General features: G+C 41.0%; 1 protein-coding gene across 6 annotated transcripts in view; it reads left to right on the forward strand.

Moving 5' to 3' along the window:
- Positions 1-22,415, forward strand: part of TENM2 (teneurin transmembrane protein 2) — a 2,056,834-nt gene that overhangs the window by 1,904,511 nt on the left and 129,908 nt on the right. For all 6 annotated transcript variants that reach the window (XM_073620699.1, XM_073620701.1, XM_073620700.1 and 3 more), the window contains 3 exons: positions 3,787-4,048; positions 15,021-15,288; positions 19,822-19,965. In XM_073620699.1, coding sequence (XP_073476800.1) covers positions 3,787-4,048; positions 15,021-15,288; positions 19,822-19,965 — 674 coding nt within the window. The remainder of the gene's footprint in view (positions 1-3,786; positions 4,049-15,020; positions 15,289-19,821; positions 19,966-22,415) is intronic.

Below are 22,415 nucleotides of genomic sequence, written 5' to 3' on the forward strand. Positions count from 1 at the left end.
AGATGCAATTCCGTGCACTAAAAATGCATGCAGTGTTTTCCATGTATTCCAATGACTCTAGTTCACACCAGTGCAGTCAGTTTCTGGTGCAGGAGAAAAAGTAGAGTGTGCTGCATTTTTTCTGCACAGAACTGTACCGGAACCTAGCAAATTGTATCAAAAACACACTAGAACTGCACTGGAACTGCGTGTGGTGTGAACTGTAAGAAAAAACTGATCCAGAACGTATGAGTGCATGTGAACTGGCCGTAAAAATGCATGCACAGTGTTTTCTATGTACTCCAATGGCTCTAGTTCACACCAGTGCAGTCAGTTCCAGTCCTGATCTGTAATCAGCTGAGTCCAAAGGACTCCTCAATTACAGAGCACGCTGGTAGGGGAGGGCAGCGCGATCACAGGTGGACGTCAATAGACACCCTCCTGGCAAAGGAAGCCCGCTCTGTAGCCATCATTCGGGAAGTAGTTAATAACATGTTCAATAAAACATGAACAGGAACTGCAACTAACATGTACAGATTATAGAGAGTATTATACATGTAACAATTATAAATTGTGACATCTATGGGCCAAAGATATAAACCCCACATATTCCCCTTACAGTACAAAAGAGTATTAAAAAAAAAACACATCAATGTAAAGTCCTGGTGTCCAACACATGGCCCTCAGGTCTCACCCAGGAGTTATCTCCACCCACAGTTCAAGCAAAATCCCAGCCTAGGCATAAGATGAGTGTCATTTCATGTACATTCTTTAGAGGTGTAACATGTAAAGTGTGCAGTAGGTGTATGGTCCTTGTTGACTTACCACTCTAAGCTACTTGGAAAATATGGATTGTCAACGTATCAATAATTCAGGTTTCTTAATCCTAACTAATGATCCTGGTTAAATATGAACTTCTCTCACTCATCAGTATATGCCTTACTTTTATCTTGCTGATTTTTATTTGTCTTAGCAACTGATGATTCCAGGGACTCTGGACTTTGTGGGAGTTGTATGTCTGCAACATGTAGTTTAGGGTGCATTCATCTACAATGTAGTAGTTTAACAGGTGATGCATATGTAGCTGAATGTCTATTCATTTGCAAGAATTCTGAGGTAAAAACTTGCTAAAATTTTACTGTAAGATTTGCAGTCTAATGGCCAACCAGGAGTTTTTGTTGAATGTCTCAATCATTCATTTTTCTTGGAGGTAATAAACTGAGGTTTTGCTAAGCACAATATTTATATTCATCTCCCAGGAATAATTCAAAATCAGACGAAACATATTATGATCCATTGTCAGACACTGATTCCTTTGGGTTGCCTTCCATGCTTAGGAGAAATGTAGAGAAACGTAACTATAATAACAGATATTATATTTAAGACGTGATTTCTGGCAAATTACTGTAAGAATTCATTAAAGTTATAGCAAATCAGTAGTCCACAGTTGCCTCTGGGAAAGGTCCTACAATAGCAATAGCAAACTTCTCCCATGCAGAATCAGGATATAGCCCTGGAGTGGTAAAATGTTTGTGAGATTGGATATGTCATGACTCTGACAAGTAATGCAAGACTAAGAGCCCTTTGAAACTGAGACGCGGGCAGCGTTAGCGGTAAAGCACCGCTAGTTTTAGCGGCGATTTACCGCTGTTTTAACGGCACCATTTGGCCGCTAGCGTTTTTAACCCCCCTAGTGGCAGAAGAAAGGTTTAAATGTGCCCATGTAGCACTGCTACTGAAGCGCTTTGCAGGCAATTCAGCAGCGATGCCTATTAATTTCAATGGGCAGGGGCGGTTTAGAAGCAGTGTAAACCACCCCAAAGATGCTGCTTGCAGGACTTTCTTAACGTCCTGCCAGCACAACCCCCCCCGTGTGAAAGCACTCGGGCTTTCACATTGGGGTGGCAGGGGAGGCATTTTTCAGGTGCTTTACAGGTGCTATTTTTAGCCCTTTAGCACCTGAAAAACACCTCAGTATGAAAGGGGTCTAAATGGCAGTAAGTACTTGAATGTCCATGCCTGGCCACCAGTATAGTTCATGTAGTCTTTGCTTTGTTCTTACAATTCCTTGGTGATTCTCATGTGCAGGTTGTATCTGGTGCTCTCTCAAGGTCTAATCCTATAGTAGTGTAGTAAAACAGGGTTACATTATTTTATTTTGTCATTTGCTTTGTAGAATGTCCCATAATTATACTTGTACTGGGCATGCAAGTAAATTGAAAAACTTCAACATCTTCATCCCATGTACTAGCAGCTGTGTGTAAGGGTAACAGTGACTAAAAATCAGCAGTAACATTTTCAAAGCCTGGTTTGTATTGTATTGTTTAGTTAAAGCTGAACTGCACGTTTTACTTACCAGATTCTCTGTTTCCCAGCACTGGGGAATGGAGGATTGGGTAAGTAAAATGATTTTACTGGCCTCTAGACAGGAAAAGGCATATAACCCTTGTAGTGTTCCAGTAAGCTAATCCAGCATGATCTGTGCTTGATTAGTTGCTTTGAAGGGCAGAGGAGATGTCAGGGGTCTAATAGTCTCTTGATGTCTCCATAAAGAGTAATTGTCACCTGCTCAAAGTTATCACAATGGCACTTGTTAGCCCCCTTGTGATAGCATTAAAGTTAAATGAAAAAAAATGAAGTGTTAAAAAATAAATTTGAATAAAATAAAGAAAAATAATAATAGAAAATAAAATAAAAGCACCCCTGTTCCCCTGTGCATACACACAAATGCAAACACGCATTTAGGTCCAGCACGCAAATGTAAACAGTAATTGCACCACACATGTGAGGTATAGCTACTAACGTTGGAGTAAGAGCAACAATTCTAGGGCCATAATTCATGATGAACTGTCAACTAATGACCTGTAAAGGCTTTTAAAGCATCACCTATGGGCAATTTTAGGTACCATAGTTTGTCACCATTTCCCAGGCATGCACACTTTAAATCTTTACATGCTTGGTATCTATTTGCTCAACGCAAAATCATATTTTATATTTTGCCCAAAATTTATTTTATTTTTTATTATTTTCTGTTTGTGTGCACTAAAATTAGTTTTAGTGTACTTTTTCCAAAAACAATTGTGTTTGATAAACAATTGCAATAGCCACCATTTTATTCTCCAGGGCCTCTGCTTTAAAAAATATATAATGTTTGAGGAGAATTTGCTAAAATGCTGATTTTAATGTGTGTGAAAAAAAATTTAAAATTGTCCTAGACAGCAAGTGGTAATGCAATGGGAGCTGTGTCATTAGTGACATTTGCTACTGGTAGAGTTTAGAAAATATGCTGTTCTTTTGCTCACAGGTAGTAAATAACTAAAGCATGCCTTCTAGCAGTAGGTAAGTCCTCCTGATTGCTAGCAAATATGAAATTCTCGGCCATACAAATACAAGCAATAAAAGACATTTCAGGTTCACCAGGGTGTGGAAGAAAAGGTGCAGGCTACTGGTGAGTTAGCATAGACATTCTGATTCCCAATCCTGTTGTGTCCTGTAGTCTAGGAGAGAGAGTAGTTATACAATTAATAATCAGTTCAGGCAACCAAATAATAATAAGAACTGCAACTAACTTGTACAGAGAAATATATAGAAAGTATTATACTTGTAACAATTGTAATTGATGACATCTACAGGCAAGAGGTATGGATACCACATATAGAAATGTTTATATATATATATATATATATATATATATATATATATATATATATATATATATATATATACTGTGTATATACGTACATATATATATATATATATATATATATATATATATTATGTTTTAATGTATGTCATTTGTCTTTCTAGGTTTGATTTAATAGCTAATGGTGGAGCATCCCTGACACTTCACTTTGAGAGAGCTCCTTTCATGAACCAAGAAAGAACAGTTTGGCTTCCATGGAACAGCTTTTATGCTATGGATACTCTGGCAATGAAGACAGAGGAAAATACCATCCCTAGCTGTGATTTAAGTGGTTTTGTGAGGCCTGATCCAGTTATAATCTCTTCTCCCTTCTCCACCTTCTTCAGCTCTTCCCCAAGACGGAATCCTATTGTTCCAGAAACACAGGTATTCAGCATGAAACAATCTTTTATGTACAAACATAAAAGCATTAAGAAAAATAAGTAATACCCAATGATAATGCACATCCATATACTTAACAAACAAATTACCATTTCAGAGTAGTTATTTTTATGGTTTCAAAGGGATCACAAGACTGCGTTCCTGTTTATTTCACTTGAAATGCAGAGGTTCATCTACGGGTTTGCAATACAATGTAGTCTCCACAGAACTGTATTTTCCAAAGGTATGTTACATCTTAAATTGCTAAGGGTTAGTACAAAAAGTCATACACAGATAATAAGAACAACATTGTATTCTTTTGTAATTCAGGTTTATCATTTATACATTACAAAGTGAACACCAGAAGCTCACAACTTTGTAATACTTTTTTTAAAAATATATTTCCTGGAGGAATAATTCTAGTGTTGTGATTTTTATTATGTGAAAATAAGGTTATAGCAAGGTTAGTCTTAGTTGCCAAAATTAGAAGTACATCAGAAAGTGTTTTAGTTCTTATACAGAAAATAAACAATGTGTACTTTTAAATAAATTATATTATATGCATAACAAAATGGTTAACTTTAACGAAGTACTGGCTCATTCATGTATCGGTTAGTTTAGGTTAAATCATTTCTGGTTCATGCACATTCACTAACAAATGGTAATGTAATCTATTTTTCATAAAATTTTTTATTACTGTGTTTTTTCAGCCTAATATTAAAGTCCTCCATGAGCTCTTGAACATCCCTTTTCCCCCACTTCTGTTTGTTTGTTACAAGCATTGTGCATTACACATGTAGCCAAAAACAGTGAAAATAGCACCGCTCAAATGCCCCCCCCCCACCCACCCCAAACTTGTATCAGCATGTGGATAGGCTGGAAAAAGACAGACAGGATCAGCTTCATCAAGTTCCAGTAGACTTCAACAAAATGGCCTGCACACAGACACTGACTCCCTGTTTTGCATGAGTGTACATGAAATGGGCGGAAGATGGCCTTAGCTCCTGTTCTCCACTTCTCAGAGAGCTTCTCAGACATGTTTTGCCCTTTTCAGACTTCTACAATTAAGCCCTGAAAAGGTAAAACACATCTAAAGAGTTCTCTACAGATGAAGAAAGGGAGCTAAAGCTATCTTTTACCCATTTCATTCACACTCATGCAGCAGGGAGTCAGTGTGTGTGTGCAGACACTGCCATTTTGTGTGTACATTCATGTGTACTGCTCTATGCACACTACAAATCCCATATTCAATGTCCCTAGTCCATCTCGGAAGCAAGTAAGAGAGGGGGTAGCTATGTCCCTACATACATTGGGACAGCATACATTGGGACAGCAGGATCATGAAAAGCAAACATAACCACCCTCTAACAGGAAGTCAAATCACAACAAAAAAAGGAAGTAAAAAAAAAAGGAATTTGTAGATTTGGAGGTGATTGGGAGCAATATAAGGTACTTTTTCCAAGTTAGAATACATACTTGAATAGAATTTTTTTTTAAATGTAATGTCACTTCAATTAAAAGTTTGGTGTTTAGTTGAAAAGTGCAGAGTTTCTCACATGCATAACTCCTGCATATTTATAAGCTATAAATAGGCTTTTAATATCTGCTTGGGAGTTTGTCTCCACTATGGCAGTCAGGGGACAGTGGGTACAGTGTTTTGGTAGGCAAAAAAAAATGTCAGAGACACTGGAAATAATAAAAGCTGAAATCAAAGGGCAACAGTGTGTGATGTGGACATGCACACTGATAATATGAACATTTCTATAACAGGATGTGTGTATTACCTATTAAAGTAGTGTGCATATTCCTTCTGGATTCTTTTATGTGCACCAAAACCATAGTTTGGGCACAAGATATTCCCCATCAATGACTACCTCATGACCATTGGTCAAACTCACAGAAACGCACACACACTATTAAATTGTGTCATAAGAAAAAGGCAGCAGCAGAACTGCTTGATGTCAGGCACCATTTGCCTGACTGAGCCATTGCTGATGAGTAAAGAAATGTGAAAACAACAGGGTTTTTTTGTTTTGATCTTTTTTTTTTTTTTTTTTTTTTTTTTTTTATATTAAAGACATAAACTAAGGGGGCTATTTATAATGGAGAGTGGATTTTGTTTTTTCTGCTTAATACAGATTGATTGGAGGAAAGCCCATCATGTGACTTTAACAGGTCACATGACTGGGCTCTACTTCTACCTTGTTGTTTTTTTTTACACTTTTTCATTCAGAAGAGTAGCACTTTGCTGGATTCAGAGTTGCAAAGCAGGAAAGCTCAAAACACATTTGTAAAGCCCTTTGCAGGGCTTTAAAAAAAAAGTGGTGACAACCCATTTTAAAGAAGTGATATGTGCCTGGTATTGCCATACCACTGCTTTATAAATCAGCCCCTAAGACTTTAAAACATTATAAGGAGCCAAAAGATCAACGGTCTGCTTTAACGCAAAAAGCTTTTAGTTCTAATCATGATATCTGAAAATATAAAGCCCCTATACATTTACTTAATTTTATTTAGACTACTTCTTAACATAGACATGGTTGATTACATTGGTCAGGGCCGTCTTTAATATTGATTGGGCTATGGGCAAATATCTTCTTGGGCCACCCAACCATTCTTAGACATATAACAAATAGCAGTAAGACTCAAAATCAGTTTACCGCAGCAGATCAGGCAGCAATTGCAATTGGTTGCCAGAGGATACAGCATATTATTACCGATCACTGACTGGCTGTTAGAGGTTTCAACACATAATTTCTGCTTCCTCATTCATTGCTTACTGCACATCATTACTGCTCACTGAGAATCGGACTACAGGAGATGACCAGAGACTGCAAATCTAGTACAGGAGATAACCAGAGACTGAAAATCTAATACAAGAGATGACCAGAGACCGCGGATATAATACAGGAGATAACCAGAGACTGCAAATCTAGTACAGGAGTTGACCAGAGACTGAGAATCTAATACAGGAGATAACCAGAGACTGCAAATCTAGTAAAGGAGATGACCAGAGACTGCAGATCTAACACAGGAGGTAACCACAGACTGTGGATCTAATACAGGAGATAACCAGAGACCAGAGTACAGGAGGTGATCAACTAAGTAACCATTTTAAAATTTTACCTATCAGCAGTGTACAGCTATACTGTTCATAAACAACAGGTCAGGGCTAGGATAACAGTCAACAGGCAGTCTATGGGGAGAAGGACCTACATAGCCAGCCAGGCTCACCATCCGCTCTCATTGATTCAGGGACGGTGCTTTCAGAGGTCCAGGTACGGGGCCTTCAGGTCCAGGTGCAGGGCCTTCAGAGGTCCAGGTGCTGGGCCTTCAGGGGTACAGGTGCGGGGCCCTCAGACATCAAGGTTCGGGGGCCCTCAGGGGTCCAGTGGCAGGGCTTGCAAAGGGCTGGGGGCGGGACTCTCATCGCTCCTACTCCGATCTCGGCTTCAAACATACAAGCTGCATGGGGTGGGGTCAGAGCAGCAGTGGAGCTCCTGGCTCCGCCCCCACCCTGCTGGCCGGGGAATACAGCAATGTATTTCTGTATTTCTGTGCTTGGCAGTGTTTCTATGGGACCCCAATTTGCGGGTAGCACGGGCTCAAGGGGCAGCTTTGGCGGGCCTCCTGACAATGACAGGGCCCAGGGCAGCTGCCCCTTTTGCCCTGCGTTAAAGATGGTCCTGACCTTGGTGGTGATGATTACATTAATTTATGACAATATAAAAGCACTCACCAGAAAAAGGAAGGGAATTATGTGAGTTAGTTAATTTCTGTTTTTGTAAAATAGATATATGATTCTGTAAATAAAAATTCCAAGTACAAGCAAGAAACATCTGATTTTATTAAATATATGTTTTCAGTAGGGATGAGCTTCGTGTTCGAGTCGAACCCATGTTCGACTCGAACATCGGCTGTTCGATCGTTCGCCGAATTGCGAACGATATGGGCCGTTCGCGCCAAATTCGTGTGGCGCGTCACGGCCCATAATTCACTGCGGCATCGCAGTGCATTGCTTGCTGATGATTGGCCAAGCATGCACTATGACCCGCATGCTTGGCCAATCACAGCGCCGCCTTAACAGAGAGCCATAATTGGCCAAAGCCAAGGAGGCTTTGGCCAATTATGGCTCAGGGGATTTAGTACACGCCCCACACTATATAAGGCCGCCTGCACGGCGGCCCTGTGCAGTGTGTTCCGGTGTGCTTAGAGAGAGAGAGAGACAGTGTCATTTCATTTGAGTTAGCTAGATTAGGCAGGACAGTCAGTCAGTTAGCTGCACTTAAAGTGTATTGTGTATATATATGCATCCCAGGTGTTGCATATATATATATATACACTGTATTCAGTTTAGCTAGATCCGTTCCTGTTATCTTCTAGACTATTTACATTTAGTGCAGTGCGTCCTGCTCACAGTGTTCAGCTAGATCCGTTCCTGTTATATTCCTACTGACAGGCAGGCTTGTCTTGTTACAGTATTTTGAAGAAAATTACTGGTGTTCTTTTGATCCTATTAGTACCACAGTCAGGCAGCTAGACTATTTACATTTAGTGCAGTGCGTCCTGCTCACAGTGTTCAGCTAGATCCGTTCCTGTTATCTTCTTACTGACAGGCAGGCTTGTCTTGTTACAGTATTTTAAAGAAAATTACTGGTGCTCTTTTGATCCTATTAGTACCACAGTCAGGCAGCTAGACTATTTACAGTTAGTGCAGTGCGTCCTGCCCACAGTGTTCTGCTAAACCTACAAGTAAGTGGGGTGCGTCCTGCTCACAGTGTTCAGCTAAACCTACAAGTTAGTGGGGTGCGTCCACCTCACAGTGTTCAGCTAAACCTTCAAGCTAGTGGGGTGCGTCCTGCTCACAGTGTTCAGCTAGATCCGTTTCTGTTATCTTCTTACTAACAGGCAGGCTTGTCTTGTTACAGTAAATACAGCTACCTGAAGAAAATTGCTGGTGTTCTTTTGATCCTATTAGTACCACAGTCAGGCAGCTAGACTATTTACAGTTAGTGCAGTGCGTCCTGCTCACAGTGTTCTGCTAAACCTACAAGTTAGTGGGGTGCGTCCTGCTCACAGTGTTCAGCTAAACCTACAAGTTAGTGGGGTGCGTCCACCTCACAGTGTTCAGCTAAAGCTACCTGTAGAAGGTTGGTGGTGTTCTCATACTACAGGCAGGCAGTTGATTTTGCTAGCTGCAGTATCAGTACATATATATATATATATATATATATATATATATATATATATATATATCCCAGCTTAGTGCAGCTACAGGCCATTAGTATGTCTGGAAGGCCAAGAAGGAGAGGCAGACAGTCACAAGCCAATAAGAGAGGGCAAGCAGGCTCTGTGTCTAGTGCTGGTCGTGGAGACGGTGCATCCTCATCAGCACGTGGCCATGGGACACGCTTGGCCTTTTTTTCGGCAGCTGGCCATGTTGAGCCGCAACATGCGGAAGACTTGGTCGAGTGGATGACCAAGCCGTCCTCATCCTCCTCATCCTCTCTCACCCATGCCCAGGGTACTTTGTCTGGCAAAGCAGCGGCCTCTTCCCTCGGCTTAATGTCATCAGTGACTCCTTCCCTAGCCCCACCATGTCCTCCTGAGGAGTCACTCGAACTGTTTGACCACAGTGTTGGGTACATGCTCCAGGAGGATGCCCAGCATTTGGAAGGCTCTGATGATGATACTGAGCTCGATGAAGGCAGTAACACGAGCACGGACAGAGGGGGCGCCCAAGAAGGACAGCAATCTGGCAGTCATGCTCCCCCTGCTGCAGCATACTGCCAGGTTTGCTCCAGTGATGAGGAGGGAGGGGATGATGAGGTCACTGACTCAACGTGGGTGCCTGATAGGAGAGAGGAGGAGGAGGCGGCACATCACCAACGAGGCAGGATGCCCTCCAGGGGCCAGCCTAAGGGCAGCACATTGACTGCATCACACCCCAAAGCTCCACATGTGCAGGGCGCTGCAGTCTCTGCGCGTTATTCAAAAAGTTCTTTGGTGTGGGCCTTTTTTGAGACGAGTGCATCAGATCGCACCGCTGCTATTTGCAACATATGTCTCAAGCGTATCTCGCGTGGCCAAAACATCTCCCGCTTGGGTACCACATGCTTGACCAGACATATGTTGACCTGCCATGCAGTTCGTTGGCAAGCGTATCTAAAAGACCCACACCAAAGAACAAAGAGGACCTCTGCTTGCTCCTCATCAGCTGAGATTTCCAACCCCACTAGACCTTCAGTCCTCTCTGAGACCTGCACTGAGAGGAATGAAGGTGTAGAATTAGGTGTGTCACAGCCACGTACTTGTGGGCAATCTGATTTTGGTACACCGACGTCAGATTGTACCAGGCAAATTTCCCTGCCCCAGCTGCTGCACCGCCGAAAGAAGTTTGCTCCCAGCCATCCACATGCCCAACGGTTGAATGCTAGCTTGGCAAAATTGCTAGCACTTCAACTGCTGCCTTTTCAGTTGGTAGACTCTGCCCCCTTCCGTGAGTTTGTGGAATGTGCGGTTCCTCAGTGGCAGGTACCCAAACGCCACTTTTTCTCACGGAAGGCGATTCCGGCTCTCTACCAGCATGTGGAAGGCAATGTCCATGCCTCGCTGGACAGGGCGGTCAGCGGTAAGGTGCATATTACCGCTGACTCATGGTCCAGCAGGCATGGACAGGGACGTTACCTAAGTTTCACGGCGCATTGGGTGACTCTGCTGGCAGCTGGGAAGGATGCAGGACAAGGTGCAGTAGTGTTGGAGGTTGTTCCGCCACCACGCCTCCAAAATGCTAATGATTGTGACACACCTCTCTCCTCCACCCCCTCCTCTTCTTCTTCCTCCATGGCCTCTTCCTCGGAACCAGCGGTGCTCCGTAGTCGTTCAAGGGGCTACGCAAGTACGCAGGCCAAAAGATGCCATGCGGTGCTTGAGCTGGTGTGCTTGGGGGACAGGAGCCACACTGGGGCAGAGGTTCTGTCAGCTCTGCAGGGGCAGGTTCAGAGGTGGTTGACGCCACGCCAACTTAAGGCAGGAATGGTGGTTTGCGACAATGGCACCAACCTCCTCTCTGCCCTCCGACAGGGACAAATGACCCATGTGCCCTGTTTGGCTCACGTCCTTAACTTGGTGGTGCAGCGGTTCTTGGGCAGGTACCCGGGCTTACAGGATGTCCTGAGGCAGGCCAGGAAAGTCTGTGTGCATTTCCGCCGGTCATATAATGCCAGTGCTCGGCTGATGGACCTCCAAAAGGAGTTTAACCTGCCCAAGAACCGCCTAATCTGTGACATGCCCACCAGGTGGAACTCAACGTTGGCCATGCTGCAGTGGCTGCACACGCAGCAGAGGGCCATCAATGAGTACCTGTGCGACTATGGCACCAGGACAGGGTCAGGGGAGCTTGTTTTTTTTTCCCCACGCCAGTGGGCCATGATCAGGGATGCATGCACTGTCACCATTTGAGGAGGCCACGAGGATGGTGAGCAGTGACAGTGCATGCATCAGTGACACTGTCCCCCTTGTCCACCTGTTGGAGCACACGCTGCGTGGAATAATGGACATGACACTTGAGGCAGAACAGAGGCAGGAAGAGGAGGACTTCCTTAGCTCTCAAGGCCCCCTTTATCCAGACAGTGTTCCTGCGTGCCCGCCGATCACACAGGAAGAGGACGAGGAGGAAGAGGAGGAGGAGGAGGAGGAAGATTGTGTCAGTATGGAGGTGGAGCCTGGCACTCAGCATCAGCAGCAGTCTTTAAGGGATCAGTCCCAAGAAACACATGGACTTGTACGTGGCTGGGAGGAGGTGGCTGCAGACCATGTCGTCCTTAGTGACCCAGAGGACTCCGGACCGAATGCCTCAGCAAACCTACGCTGCATGGCCTCCCTGATCCTGCAAAGCCTGCGTAAGGATCCTCGTATTCGTGGTATCAAGGAGAAGGACCAATACTGGCTGGCAACCCTCCTTGATCCACGTTACAAGGGTAAGGTTGCGGACCTTATCTTACCATCGCAGAGGGAGCAGAGGATGAAACATCTTCGGGAGGCCTTGCAGAAAGGTCTGTGCAACGCGTTCCCAGAGACTGGGAGGTTACAAACTCCTGTTTCTGGACAACGTGTTGCTGAGGCTTCGGTCAGTCAAAGAAGGAGCGGTGGAGAAGGTGGCCGTCTGACCGATGCGTTCAGACAATTTTTTGGTCCGCAGCCCCAAGGTATGATCGGTTCCAGCAACCATTGCCAGCGTCTGTTTTACATGGTGCAGGAATACCTAGGGGCAAGATCAGACTTGGACACCTTTCCCACCGAAAATCCTCTGGGTTACTGGGTCTTGAGGATGGATCACTGGCCAGAGCTTGCACAGTATGCAATTGAGCTACTGGCCTGTCCTGCATCCAGCGTTCTTTCGGAACGCACATTCAGTGCTGCTGGAGGCGTGGTAACCGATCACAGGGTGCGTCTGTCCACTGACTCGGTCGATCGACTGACCTTCATAAAAATGAATGAGTCTTGGATCACCACCAGCTACCAAGCACCTGATGCTGATGTAACCGAATAATTTTTTTTGAAATCTCAGATCCCTTCAAAGACTGCCTATGCTGATGCTGAGTGACTATCCCTGAGTAATTATCCTCTTCCTCCTCAATCATCACGCTGATAGCTTGTAAGAACATTTTTGGTTCTGGGTGCCACCACCAGTGCCTAAGGCACAATTTTTCAGCCCCTGTTTAACAGGGGCGTGTAATTACGATTTTTGATGTAATACTTTGCAGCAGGGCTCGTTCCTGCATTCCAACTAGAGTGTCTGTGAGGGGTTGCAGTGTTGTGGCACCAGCACCAGTGCCTAAGGCCCAATTTTTCAGCCCTTGTTTAACAGGGGCGTGTAATTACAATTTTTGATGCAATACTTTGCAGCAGGGCTCGTTCCTGCATTCCAACTAGAGTGTCTATGAGGGGTTGCAGTGTTGTGGCACCAGCACCAGTGCCTAAGGCCTAATTTTTCAGCTCCTGTTCAACAGGGGCATGTAATTACAATTCTTGATCTAATATTTCACAGCAGAGCCCTGTGAGGGCTTACAGTGTTGTGGCCACAGCAACACCTAAGGCCCAAATTTCTGCTGAGTATATAGGGCAGGACCCTACTTTCAAACAACTAACTTACAAACGACTCCTACTTGCAAACGGAAGGAGACAACAGGAAGTGAGAATAAATCTACCCCTAGGAAGGGAAATTCTCTCCTGTAAGAGTTAATATGGGAAAAACATTTCTCCTTTCCACTGATGCTTTCCAATCCATTGGGACAAAAAGTGAGGTGAAATCTTCTGAAGAGGAGGAAAGACAGCAAAACAAATGTCACAGGGGTGATAACCCTTCCCTATGTTTTCCAAAAAGCTTAAAAAAGATTTTTTGGCTGGAGCTAAACACGTTAAAAATGTACCCGTTCAAAATTACAAAGAGATTCTACTTAACAACAAACCTACAGCCTGTATACTGCTGTTCAGAGTATATAGGGCCTGGTGGCCCCACACCTTTCCTTATTTTAATTTGGGTGCGGGGTTCCCCTTAATATCCATACAAGACCCAAAGGGCCTGGTAATGGACTGGGGGGTACCCATGCCGTTTGTCTCACTGATTTTCATCCATATTGCCAGGACCCGACATTACATTAAACCCGCAAGCAGTTTTAAATGAGATTTTTTCCTTTAAAAATGACATTTGGTGCAGGGACTGTTCTAAACACGGGAAACACGCGTCACTTTACAGGCATACTATAGACACCCCTCAGGTACGATATTTAAAGGAATATTTCACTTTTTTTTTTTTTACTTTAAGCATCATTAAAATCACTGCTCCCGAAAAAACGGCCGTTTTTAAAAGTTTTTTTTGCATTGATACATGTCCCCTGGGGTAGGACCCGGGTCCCCAAACCCTTTTTAGGACAATACCATGCAAATTAGCCTTTAAAATGAGCACTTTTGATTTCGAACGTTCGAGTCCCATAGACGTCAATGGGGTTCTAACGTTCGTGCGAACTTTCGGTCCGTTCGCAGGTTCTGGTGCGAACCGAACCGGGGGGTGTTCGGCTCATCCCTAGTTTTCAGCTAAAAAATATTGCTTTATATTTAATTTTAACTAAATGCTTCAACTTGCTTCAGTTTTATACTGAATATGCACATGAATGAGTAGAATCTTAGATCTTAGATGAGTAGAGTCGCTCATTTGTTTTCATAGCTCTCATAATATCCTGTTTTGAAGGAAGGGCTACAATCATTTAATTCAGGCTCTCACACAGTTAACTATCTAGCTCCTTTTTCTCTCCATTTGTTCTCTTTGTTTTTTGTTATTTAAACAGTTTTAGTTAAGCTTCAGCGTGATTTGGAAATAAGTGTGAGATTTTGAAACCCAAATTTTTAGTTCTCCGGTGAAACTCGCTAGCCATGGAGCTGGTAGAAAATCACATCTTAAGCTGTCATTTAGCATTTGGTGAACATGCCTCTATTCAGGATGTATTTTATCAAATGACATGCCAGGGCATGTATAAAGAAACAAATGGCAGCTGGAATGACCACAACTTGATCATCACTGAGAGTTATTCACAGTGTAGCTTACATTAGACTCAGAAATGAAGACGTATGTGAAGGGGTGACTGAATACTGTATGTGTACAATAAAAATATTGCAGACAGAGAATTATTAAAAGACTTAAAATACTTAAAGTCTGATAGGTAAAAAGATAGAATTTCACTTTAGGAAACAAAACTGCAGAGAATGAAAACAACTATTTGAGAAAATCAGTAGCCGTTATGACAAATGTCATTTAATTTAAATACAAATCAGCTTTTACAAGCGAAAGCAAGTGAGCCTGTATTAGTGTGATATTTTAATTGTGGCACAGCTTATACACTTGTTTCAGTATATGAATAGTAATGTAAAAAGTGTTGTTTTTTTGAGAAGCTTCATATTGAATGTTCTCTTTTTTTCTTAGGTTCTCCATGAAGAGATAGAGATGCCAGGCTCAAACCTAAGACTTTGCTATTTGAGTTCTCGAACCCCTGGATACAAGTCCCTGTTAAAAATCACAATGACCCAGTCTGTGGTTCCTGTTAATCTCATCAAAGTCCATTTGATGGTGGCTGTTGAAGGACATCTGTTCCAGAAGACCTTCCAGGCTTCACCAAATTTAGCTTATACATTTGTCTGGGATAAAAGTGATGCTTACGGTCAGAGGGTGTATGGACTGTCAGATGCTGTAGGTGAGTTTGGTTTGCTCTGTATAGTTTTATATTGTAGAATTTACAATATTTTTACAACATCATGAACATGGAGAGCAAGAGGGGTACACTGAAAAGAAGAGAATTGTGGCTGCTATGTCCAAACTAATCAAACCAGCAACCCTCTATATACTACCATTTTAATATCCGTCTTGATAAATGGTCCATCAGGATCAATGCTTTATATATTAGTCTGCGATGGTCCATGATGCATGTAGGATATTGAAATAGAAATATATTGAGTTGTTGGTTGCTATCATTACCACCCTAACCTATTAAGGAAACATGTTTTCTCTGAAATCATAATTACTGGCTCTAGAATAGCTAAATCTGATTTTTTTTAGATTTTGAGGTCTTTTTAGTTGCAGCTCAGTTTCACAGTGATGTTTGAAAATATTAGGCATTTATCAATTTAATCAGTTCTAGGTGGCAAATCCTGCCTTTGCATTGATATTGGTATATTTGTGTTTAATTTGGTGTGATCCTGGAACATCCTTTAATGCTGGATCCCCTTTTCCCTTTCTCTCACACAGAGCCTGTTGTGAGAAAATGCTAGTGTTGTGAAGTTTCTTAAAGCTACCAGTGAGAATAAATAAACTTTCGTCCTATAAACTCCTTACATCAGATATTTAAAATGAATGCATAAAATGTACAAAGGTTTGCACTGTTCAAAATCGCAATAAGTCATGTACAAAGTCACCAAGACGCCTTGTAAACTAATCACAAAAGAATTGCAACCCACCAATTACATCATCATGATGTCATATACCCACCTGACAAGTGAATATCATGATCAATACATAATTCTGCCTAATAAGATGTCTCTAATAAGTATGCACATGATACTAGCTTACCTTTCTATGTTTAGATGTTGGGAATCTTTATACTTATTTTAAAAGTGTTCAGTAATAAAGGTGCAATGATATATATAGTTAGCAGCACACAGCATTGAGGTACTCTGACAGCACCATCACATTCCCAGACCAATTCACTATGTTTCGTGGTTGCTATGAGACATTGCCACAAAGGCAGTAGCACTAGCTAAAGGTAACTATTATGACACATATTATAATATATAATATATTATAGCGGCAAGGATGTGGAATTCCCTTCCACAGGCGGTGGTCTCAGCGGGGAGCATTGATAGCTTCAAGAAACTATTAGATAAGCACCCGAATGACCACAACATACAGGGATATACAATGTAATACTGACATATAATCACACACATAGGTTGGACTTGATGGACTTGTGTCTTTTTTCAACCTCACCTACTATGTAACTATGTAACTATATAATAGATAAAAAGATATAACTAAACTCAGAGAAAATGAATGCTCATATACAAGATTGTCAAAAGAAATCCATACAAATCATTGTATATCATGGAAATAAGAGAAATAGACAGTGATGTGTTTAATCATCCAGTCTGTTTTCTTTACTTGGCCAATGGCATTCCTTAAAGGTCATGTACCTGATGACCTTATGCAGGAAAATGTACTATTACAGGATTGTTTGTATCTATTTACTTATACTAGTATTGCTTAATATCACTCCAATGTCTTTGTAATCTCATTTTCAAGCCAGATAGCAGGGATAACTTGCCACAAATTTGTAAGTCTGTTAACTTGCTGTACATTTCCACTGGCAAGTTGTACACTTGCAGAGCACTTGAAGCACAAGTTCTAGTTGACACTTTTCCAATTTGTAGCAAATTTGTACATCTCTGTTAAGAGCAAAATTGCAGTGGCGAGTCTACAGCAAGAGCTTCACAAGTCTACATCATGAACATTCAGCCACAGTGACCCCTGTGGTGGGATGACTATTGCACAACTTAACTAAACCAGAACTTGCAGCAGACTTGCCAGATGTTTGCAAAGAAAGTTGATCTGGAGTCATGCAATGAGGACTTTCTGCAATTGTGCAATAAACTTGTGAAGGCTGGCAAGTCTAGTAATAGCTTAGCAAGTGATTTTAAAATGTGCAGCATAATTGCTTGCTATATGGGCTATTGTCTCCAACATAAACCAAAGAATTGGTTTTACACAATTGGACATTCAATGACCAAAGCTGAAGTTGAACTTAACTTCAATCTTTTTTCAACCCTAAAGTGTATGCATACCCAAAACATTCAATTATCCCTATCAGATTATTTTTGGCTGCCTGTGTCCCCCTGGGAGGATATCTTTTACCCAACTCTTCTTGAGATGTAACAGGTTGATTATGCAGCTGGGTTAAACAGACTTTAAAAAATATACTTACTTTTTAGAAATAGAAGAAAGTCTATCAGTTTTATATTAATGGAGGTTATAGAATATTTAGCACAGTAGTTAGTAAAAATATATCCACAGTTTTTGTTTCGATGTGTGTGATAGTGTCCAGAGTATGTCCCTTTTACTACAAACTGCTGTCTGCTACTTTGTTGTTTTAGTACAAATACAAATACATCCACAGTGGTTGCTCATGGTAATGCTTTAATGTCATACCATGGGTTATACAGTGGGGTTAAGTTAACCCTAGTATGTTTGTTTATATAAAAAACAAAATGGTGCCAACCAATTATCAGTTAGTTTGCACTGTAGCCACAGTCCCACATTCATTTTTATTTTTGCCATGGACTATCTCTAGTGCCGGTATTCATTCTCTGGAAAGTTGCCATGTTTAGAATTCAGTTAGCAGTTTTATTTTTCCTGAGCAAAGTCCAAGCTATGACAAAATGAGCAAGTGACAATTTGCAAGCACTGACGAGTTTTTTTAATCATCACCCTAATTATTGAAAATTCCTTATTAGTCTCTCACTCATGTCTAATTTTATTATTATCAACACAACAAAGCTGTTCATGGCTTATTCCAACCTGACATTGCTAACAAGATATTATTGTAAAATTCCACTTAAGACCTTTGGGAAAAGAGCATCTCCAAATTATAGCCTTACAAATTAATTGGAAAGCAAAATGAATTAAGATATATATTTATGATGTTAAAACCTCTGAAATTGCTATTAGATCTCTTTACAAATCTTGAATTCAGAGCATCAGCTTGTAAAGAATACAAAAGTACAAAGAACAGATAGAATCATTTATCAACATGCTGCAAATGTTCTAAGCGATAGAAAAAAGATGAACTATTAAACCATAAGCGTACAGAAGAAAAAAAATGTACAGACAGGCCTCTATTATTCAAAGTGTTCTGAATTATATGGTATGTTCTATGCTATTCAAAATGTTTTCACTTATGTATTAGCCTACATTTTAATACCGCTTTATCAAAAACCATATATATTTAGTAATTTTTAATAATTACCGTATGTATCGGCATATAACACTCACTTTTTTCCCCTGAAAACAGGGGGTAAACCCTGTCTGCGTGTTGTACGCCGATATTTTTATTTTTTTTGCTTACGGGGGGGGGGGGATTGGGCCCTGGGACAGTGCTGCTATACTTTAGAGTTAAGAAAACATTACTGACAGCCCTTTCTCATACAACGTTCCTCCTGTGTCACTCTCAATGTAAATGGAAGCCTGTAATACCTCAAGTAACGTCACTCGTTCTGGCTGCTCTCCTCCTCCCGCTCCGCCTCCTCCCTGAGTGTAGCTTTTGATTGGAGGAGGAGATCGGTCATGTGACTATCAATGAAACAACAGAGGAGAGTCACATGACTGGGTCCACGAGAGAGCAGCGTTAATTGAGGTATTACAGGCTTTCATTTACATTGAGAGTGACACAGGAGGAATGTTGTTTGAGAAAGGGCTGTCAGTAATGATTTACAATGTGAGTCACCAAGGAGGAGCGGTGCATGAGAAGGGGCTGACAGTGATGTTTTCTCTACTTTAGAGTATGCTGATAGCGATCTCCCAAGAGACTGGGGGTCTCCTGGGAGTGCTGGGGGGCATTATAATTAAAGGAGTCTGTGTACTGTGCAGGGAAAGGGGTCTGCATAATGTACTGTGCAGGGGGTCTGTGTGCTGTGCATGGGGTCCGTGTGCTGTGAAGGTTGTCATGTGCTGTGCAGGGGGCTGTGTGCTGTGTGCTGTGCAAGGGGTCTGTGTACTGTGCTGGGGGTCCATGTGCTGTGCAGGGGGTCCATGTACTGTACAGGGGGGTCTGTGTACTGTTCAGGCAGTCTGTGTGCTGTGCAGGGGGTCCATGTGCTGTGTAGGGGGTCCATGTGCTGTGTAGGGGGTCCGTCGTGTGCTATACAGGGGGTTCGTGTGCTGTGCAGGGGGTCCGTGTACTATGCAGGGGGTCCGTGTTCTGTGCAGTGCATCCATGTACTGTGCAGAGGGCTGTCGAAAGTTTTTTCCTGAAATTTCCCTCTTAAAATTAGGGTGCTTGTTAAATGCCTGTGCGTGTTATACGCCACTAAATCCGGTACCTAAAGCATTAGACTTTTGCTAATATATCTTACATATCTATAGTGTGCATTTCTTATTTATGTTTTCGATGTTTTATAGCAATGTTTCTTATATCTTCATAGAAAAACATAATGCTTTACATCTTCCCTCTTTATATCAGTGTCTGTAGGCTTTGAATATGAAACTTGCCTTGGCCTTATATTATGGGAAAAGAGGACAGCAGCATTACAAGGGTATGAGTTGGATCCCTCAAACCTTGGAGGCTGGTCATTAGATAAGCACCACATATTAAATGTAAAAAGTGGTAAGTATAAATTCTATAAGTGAGCACTTGGGTTGTAATCCACATCAACAGCTTGTCTAAAGCATCCAAGGAATTACTGATATTAAGGCTTGTTTCATCACAAAACTAGGCAAAGATTGTTAACTAGGAAACAAAAAACATATCATTCTCATTGTACAAGAATGAATGTACTGTATAAAATATATAAATGGTATAATCATTATATATATAATCATAGGTAGCCAATAAGGAGCCTTGGATCATTGATTCAGAGATCTCAGGTAGTGTTTGTTCCTGGCTCTTACCCAACCTCTCTATTTATACTGCCTATGAAAAATTACCCCATACTCCATTAGCTGAAGTTAAGCTTGGACCAATGTATGGCAGAAGTAGCGTACATTTAGTGTTACACTGAAGTAAAGAACAGCAATCTTAAAATAGCACTTACGGTATTTATAACAATGGTTGATAATGCTTTCTCAGGAGCTTGACCAAACTTAAACTAGCTAGTTACAAAATTAACCATTCTTAGTAAATAGGTCAGCAATAATATGACAGGTTGGATTTTTTTTATAACTGTTCCAATAATTGGGATAAATATTTCCTCTCTTCTTATGAGCATTTTTTTATTTGTCCATGCCAATTTACACATATTTACACCAACAGTTGTTTCAGTGAAAATAGTGCTAGTACAAGCAGCAGCCCATCACAATTAATATCTGAATTTAATACAGGACCTTTGGACTTAGAATTTTTATCATTCTGAACAATTATAGCCTAGGGTTCTTGGTAATTTGCTCTTTAGTATTAGTGTTTGATCTACCAAATATTTGCACAATTCCATCCAGATACACTTCAGGCAGTGAAACATTTACAGACTAGTATGCTTCAGTATTTGATACACCTCTGTCTCCAAGGTCAGAGGCAGTTTGCAAGCAGAAAAAAAAGTTAATGGACAGGAAAGATGCTGCAAGAAGCATTTAAAATACTTTTGTGTGCTGTTATTGCAGTTTTTTTTTAAAAGATAACAGGGTCTCTTAACATCTAGGCTTGGCAGAAATGATCTCTAATCAATTTGCTTCCACTTTTCCACTTTTAAAACTAGAAATATAGAAAAAAATAGAAATTGTAACTACTAACTCTGTATCTGTATTTGCAATGCTAATTCCAAACTAACAGACTGCTAACACCATTCCTCCACTTTAATTTTATCTCTAGACAGACAGTTCAACTAATTATGTGCAGTATTATATTATTCTAGTCTTAACCGTTGAAATACTGTAAAGTCAGACATTGTAGTGTTCACTCATGACATATTAATGTAATGGTGTCAAGTATAATTGTGGCTTTATGGAGGTTTGAGTAGTAGCTGGTGGATATAGCTATACTTATTGTATTGTAAGTGACATTTAGGTGTTAATTTACTTCCCCGGTGTTTTGATGGAGGACATTATTTTCAAAGTGCTTTTATTCCTATCGTACATCTGTGTATAAACTTTCAGGATTTCAGGATGGTTACCAGTTACCAAGATTGGTTACCAATCTTATCATTACAAAATTGTAATTGGTCATTTGGTTGGATGATTGCTTTTGTAGAATTTGTGTTTATGATTAACATGTATGTAAACTCAAAAACCTTTTTTTAATAAGTTTAAGTTTTTTTTGTTTTTGTTTTTCTGGCTGTCTTTGTCCCTGTTGGGTAGCTTCGCTCTCTCAATTTGTCTTGGTGACAATTCCAGATTCCAGAATTTTATTTTATTACCAGAAAAGGAATAGAAGGGAAATCTTCCTAAGGGGACAATTGTTCTGTTGACAATTGTCTGAAAGGGGATTTATATCTTGTTGTCTCTACAGAACAGGAAGTAAAGGAAACATCTCTCAAATGGGACAGATACTGCTAAAAAAAGACCTTGCAGGAGTTTTACCCATTCCATATTCATTCCATAATGAAAAAAAAAATGTTTGGCTTTATATATGCGTTAGGCTGTTTGGAATTTTTATACTGTTCTTAACTTGATTTTACCACGTACCGTATATGAGTACAAAGCTAAATTAAAGCTAAAGACTGATTGAATCTGGAGGTCCTCCTGAATTGTGAAGTCTGTTTCTTAGCTGATGGTGGAACACAATATAGTTAGAAGGCTAGTTAAACCCAAAACAGATTAGTGCCAGAGTGATGCCAGATTGAGGAATCAATTCACCATGCGATCTCACTTCTTGCTACTTTTCTTTTTGCTGCCAGGATCTTCCTGTTTTGTCTTTATTGTGAACCAGTGATCTAGACTAGTTATAGGTGGAGTTTCTCTATAAAAATAATGACATTTGACTAGATATTAGCCATTTGTAATTCAATGCACAGTAGACCTCTGAATACGAAAGGCAGGGGAAATACTAGGGGCTAGTCACATGAAATGTATTGCAGAAATGAAACATGTTAACAGAAGGAGAGAGTTCATTAGTTTGTTGTTGCT

The sequence above is a fragment of the Aquarana catesbeiana genome, linkage group LG03 (genome assembly GCF_042186555.1).
Source record: "Aquarana catesbeiana isolate 2022-GZ linkage group LG03, ASM4218655v1, whole genome shotgun sequence".
In the NCBI taxonomy this organism is placed as follows: domain Eukaryota; kingdom Metazoa; phylum Chordata; class Amphibia; order Anura; family Ranidae; genus Aquarana; species Aquarana catesbeiana.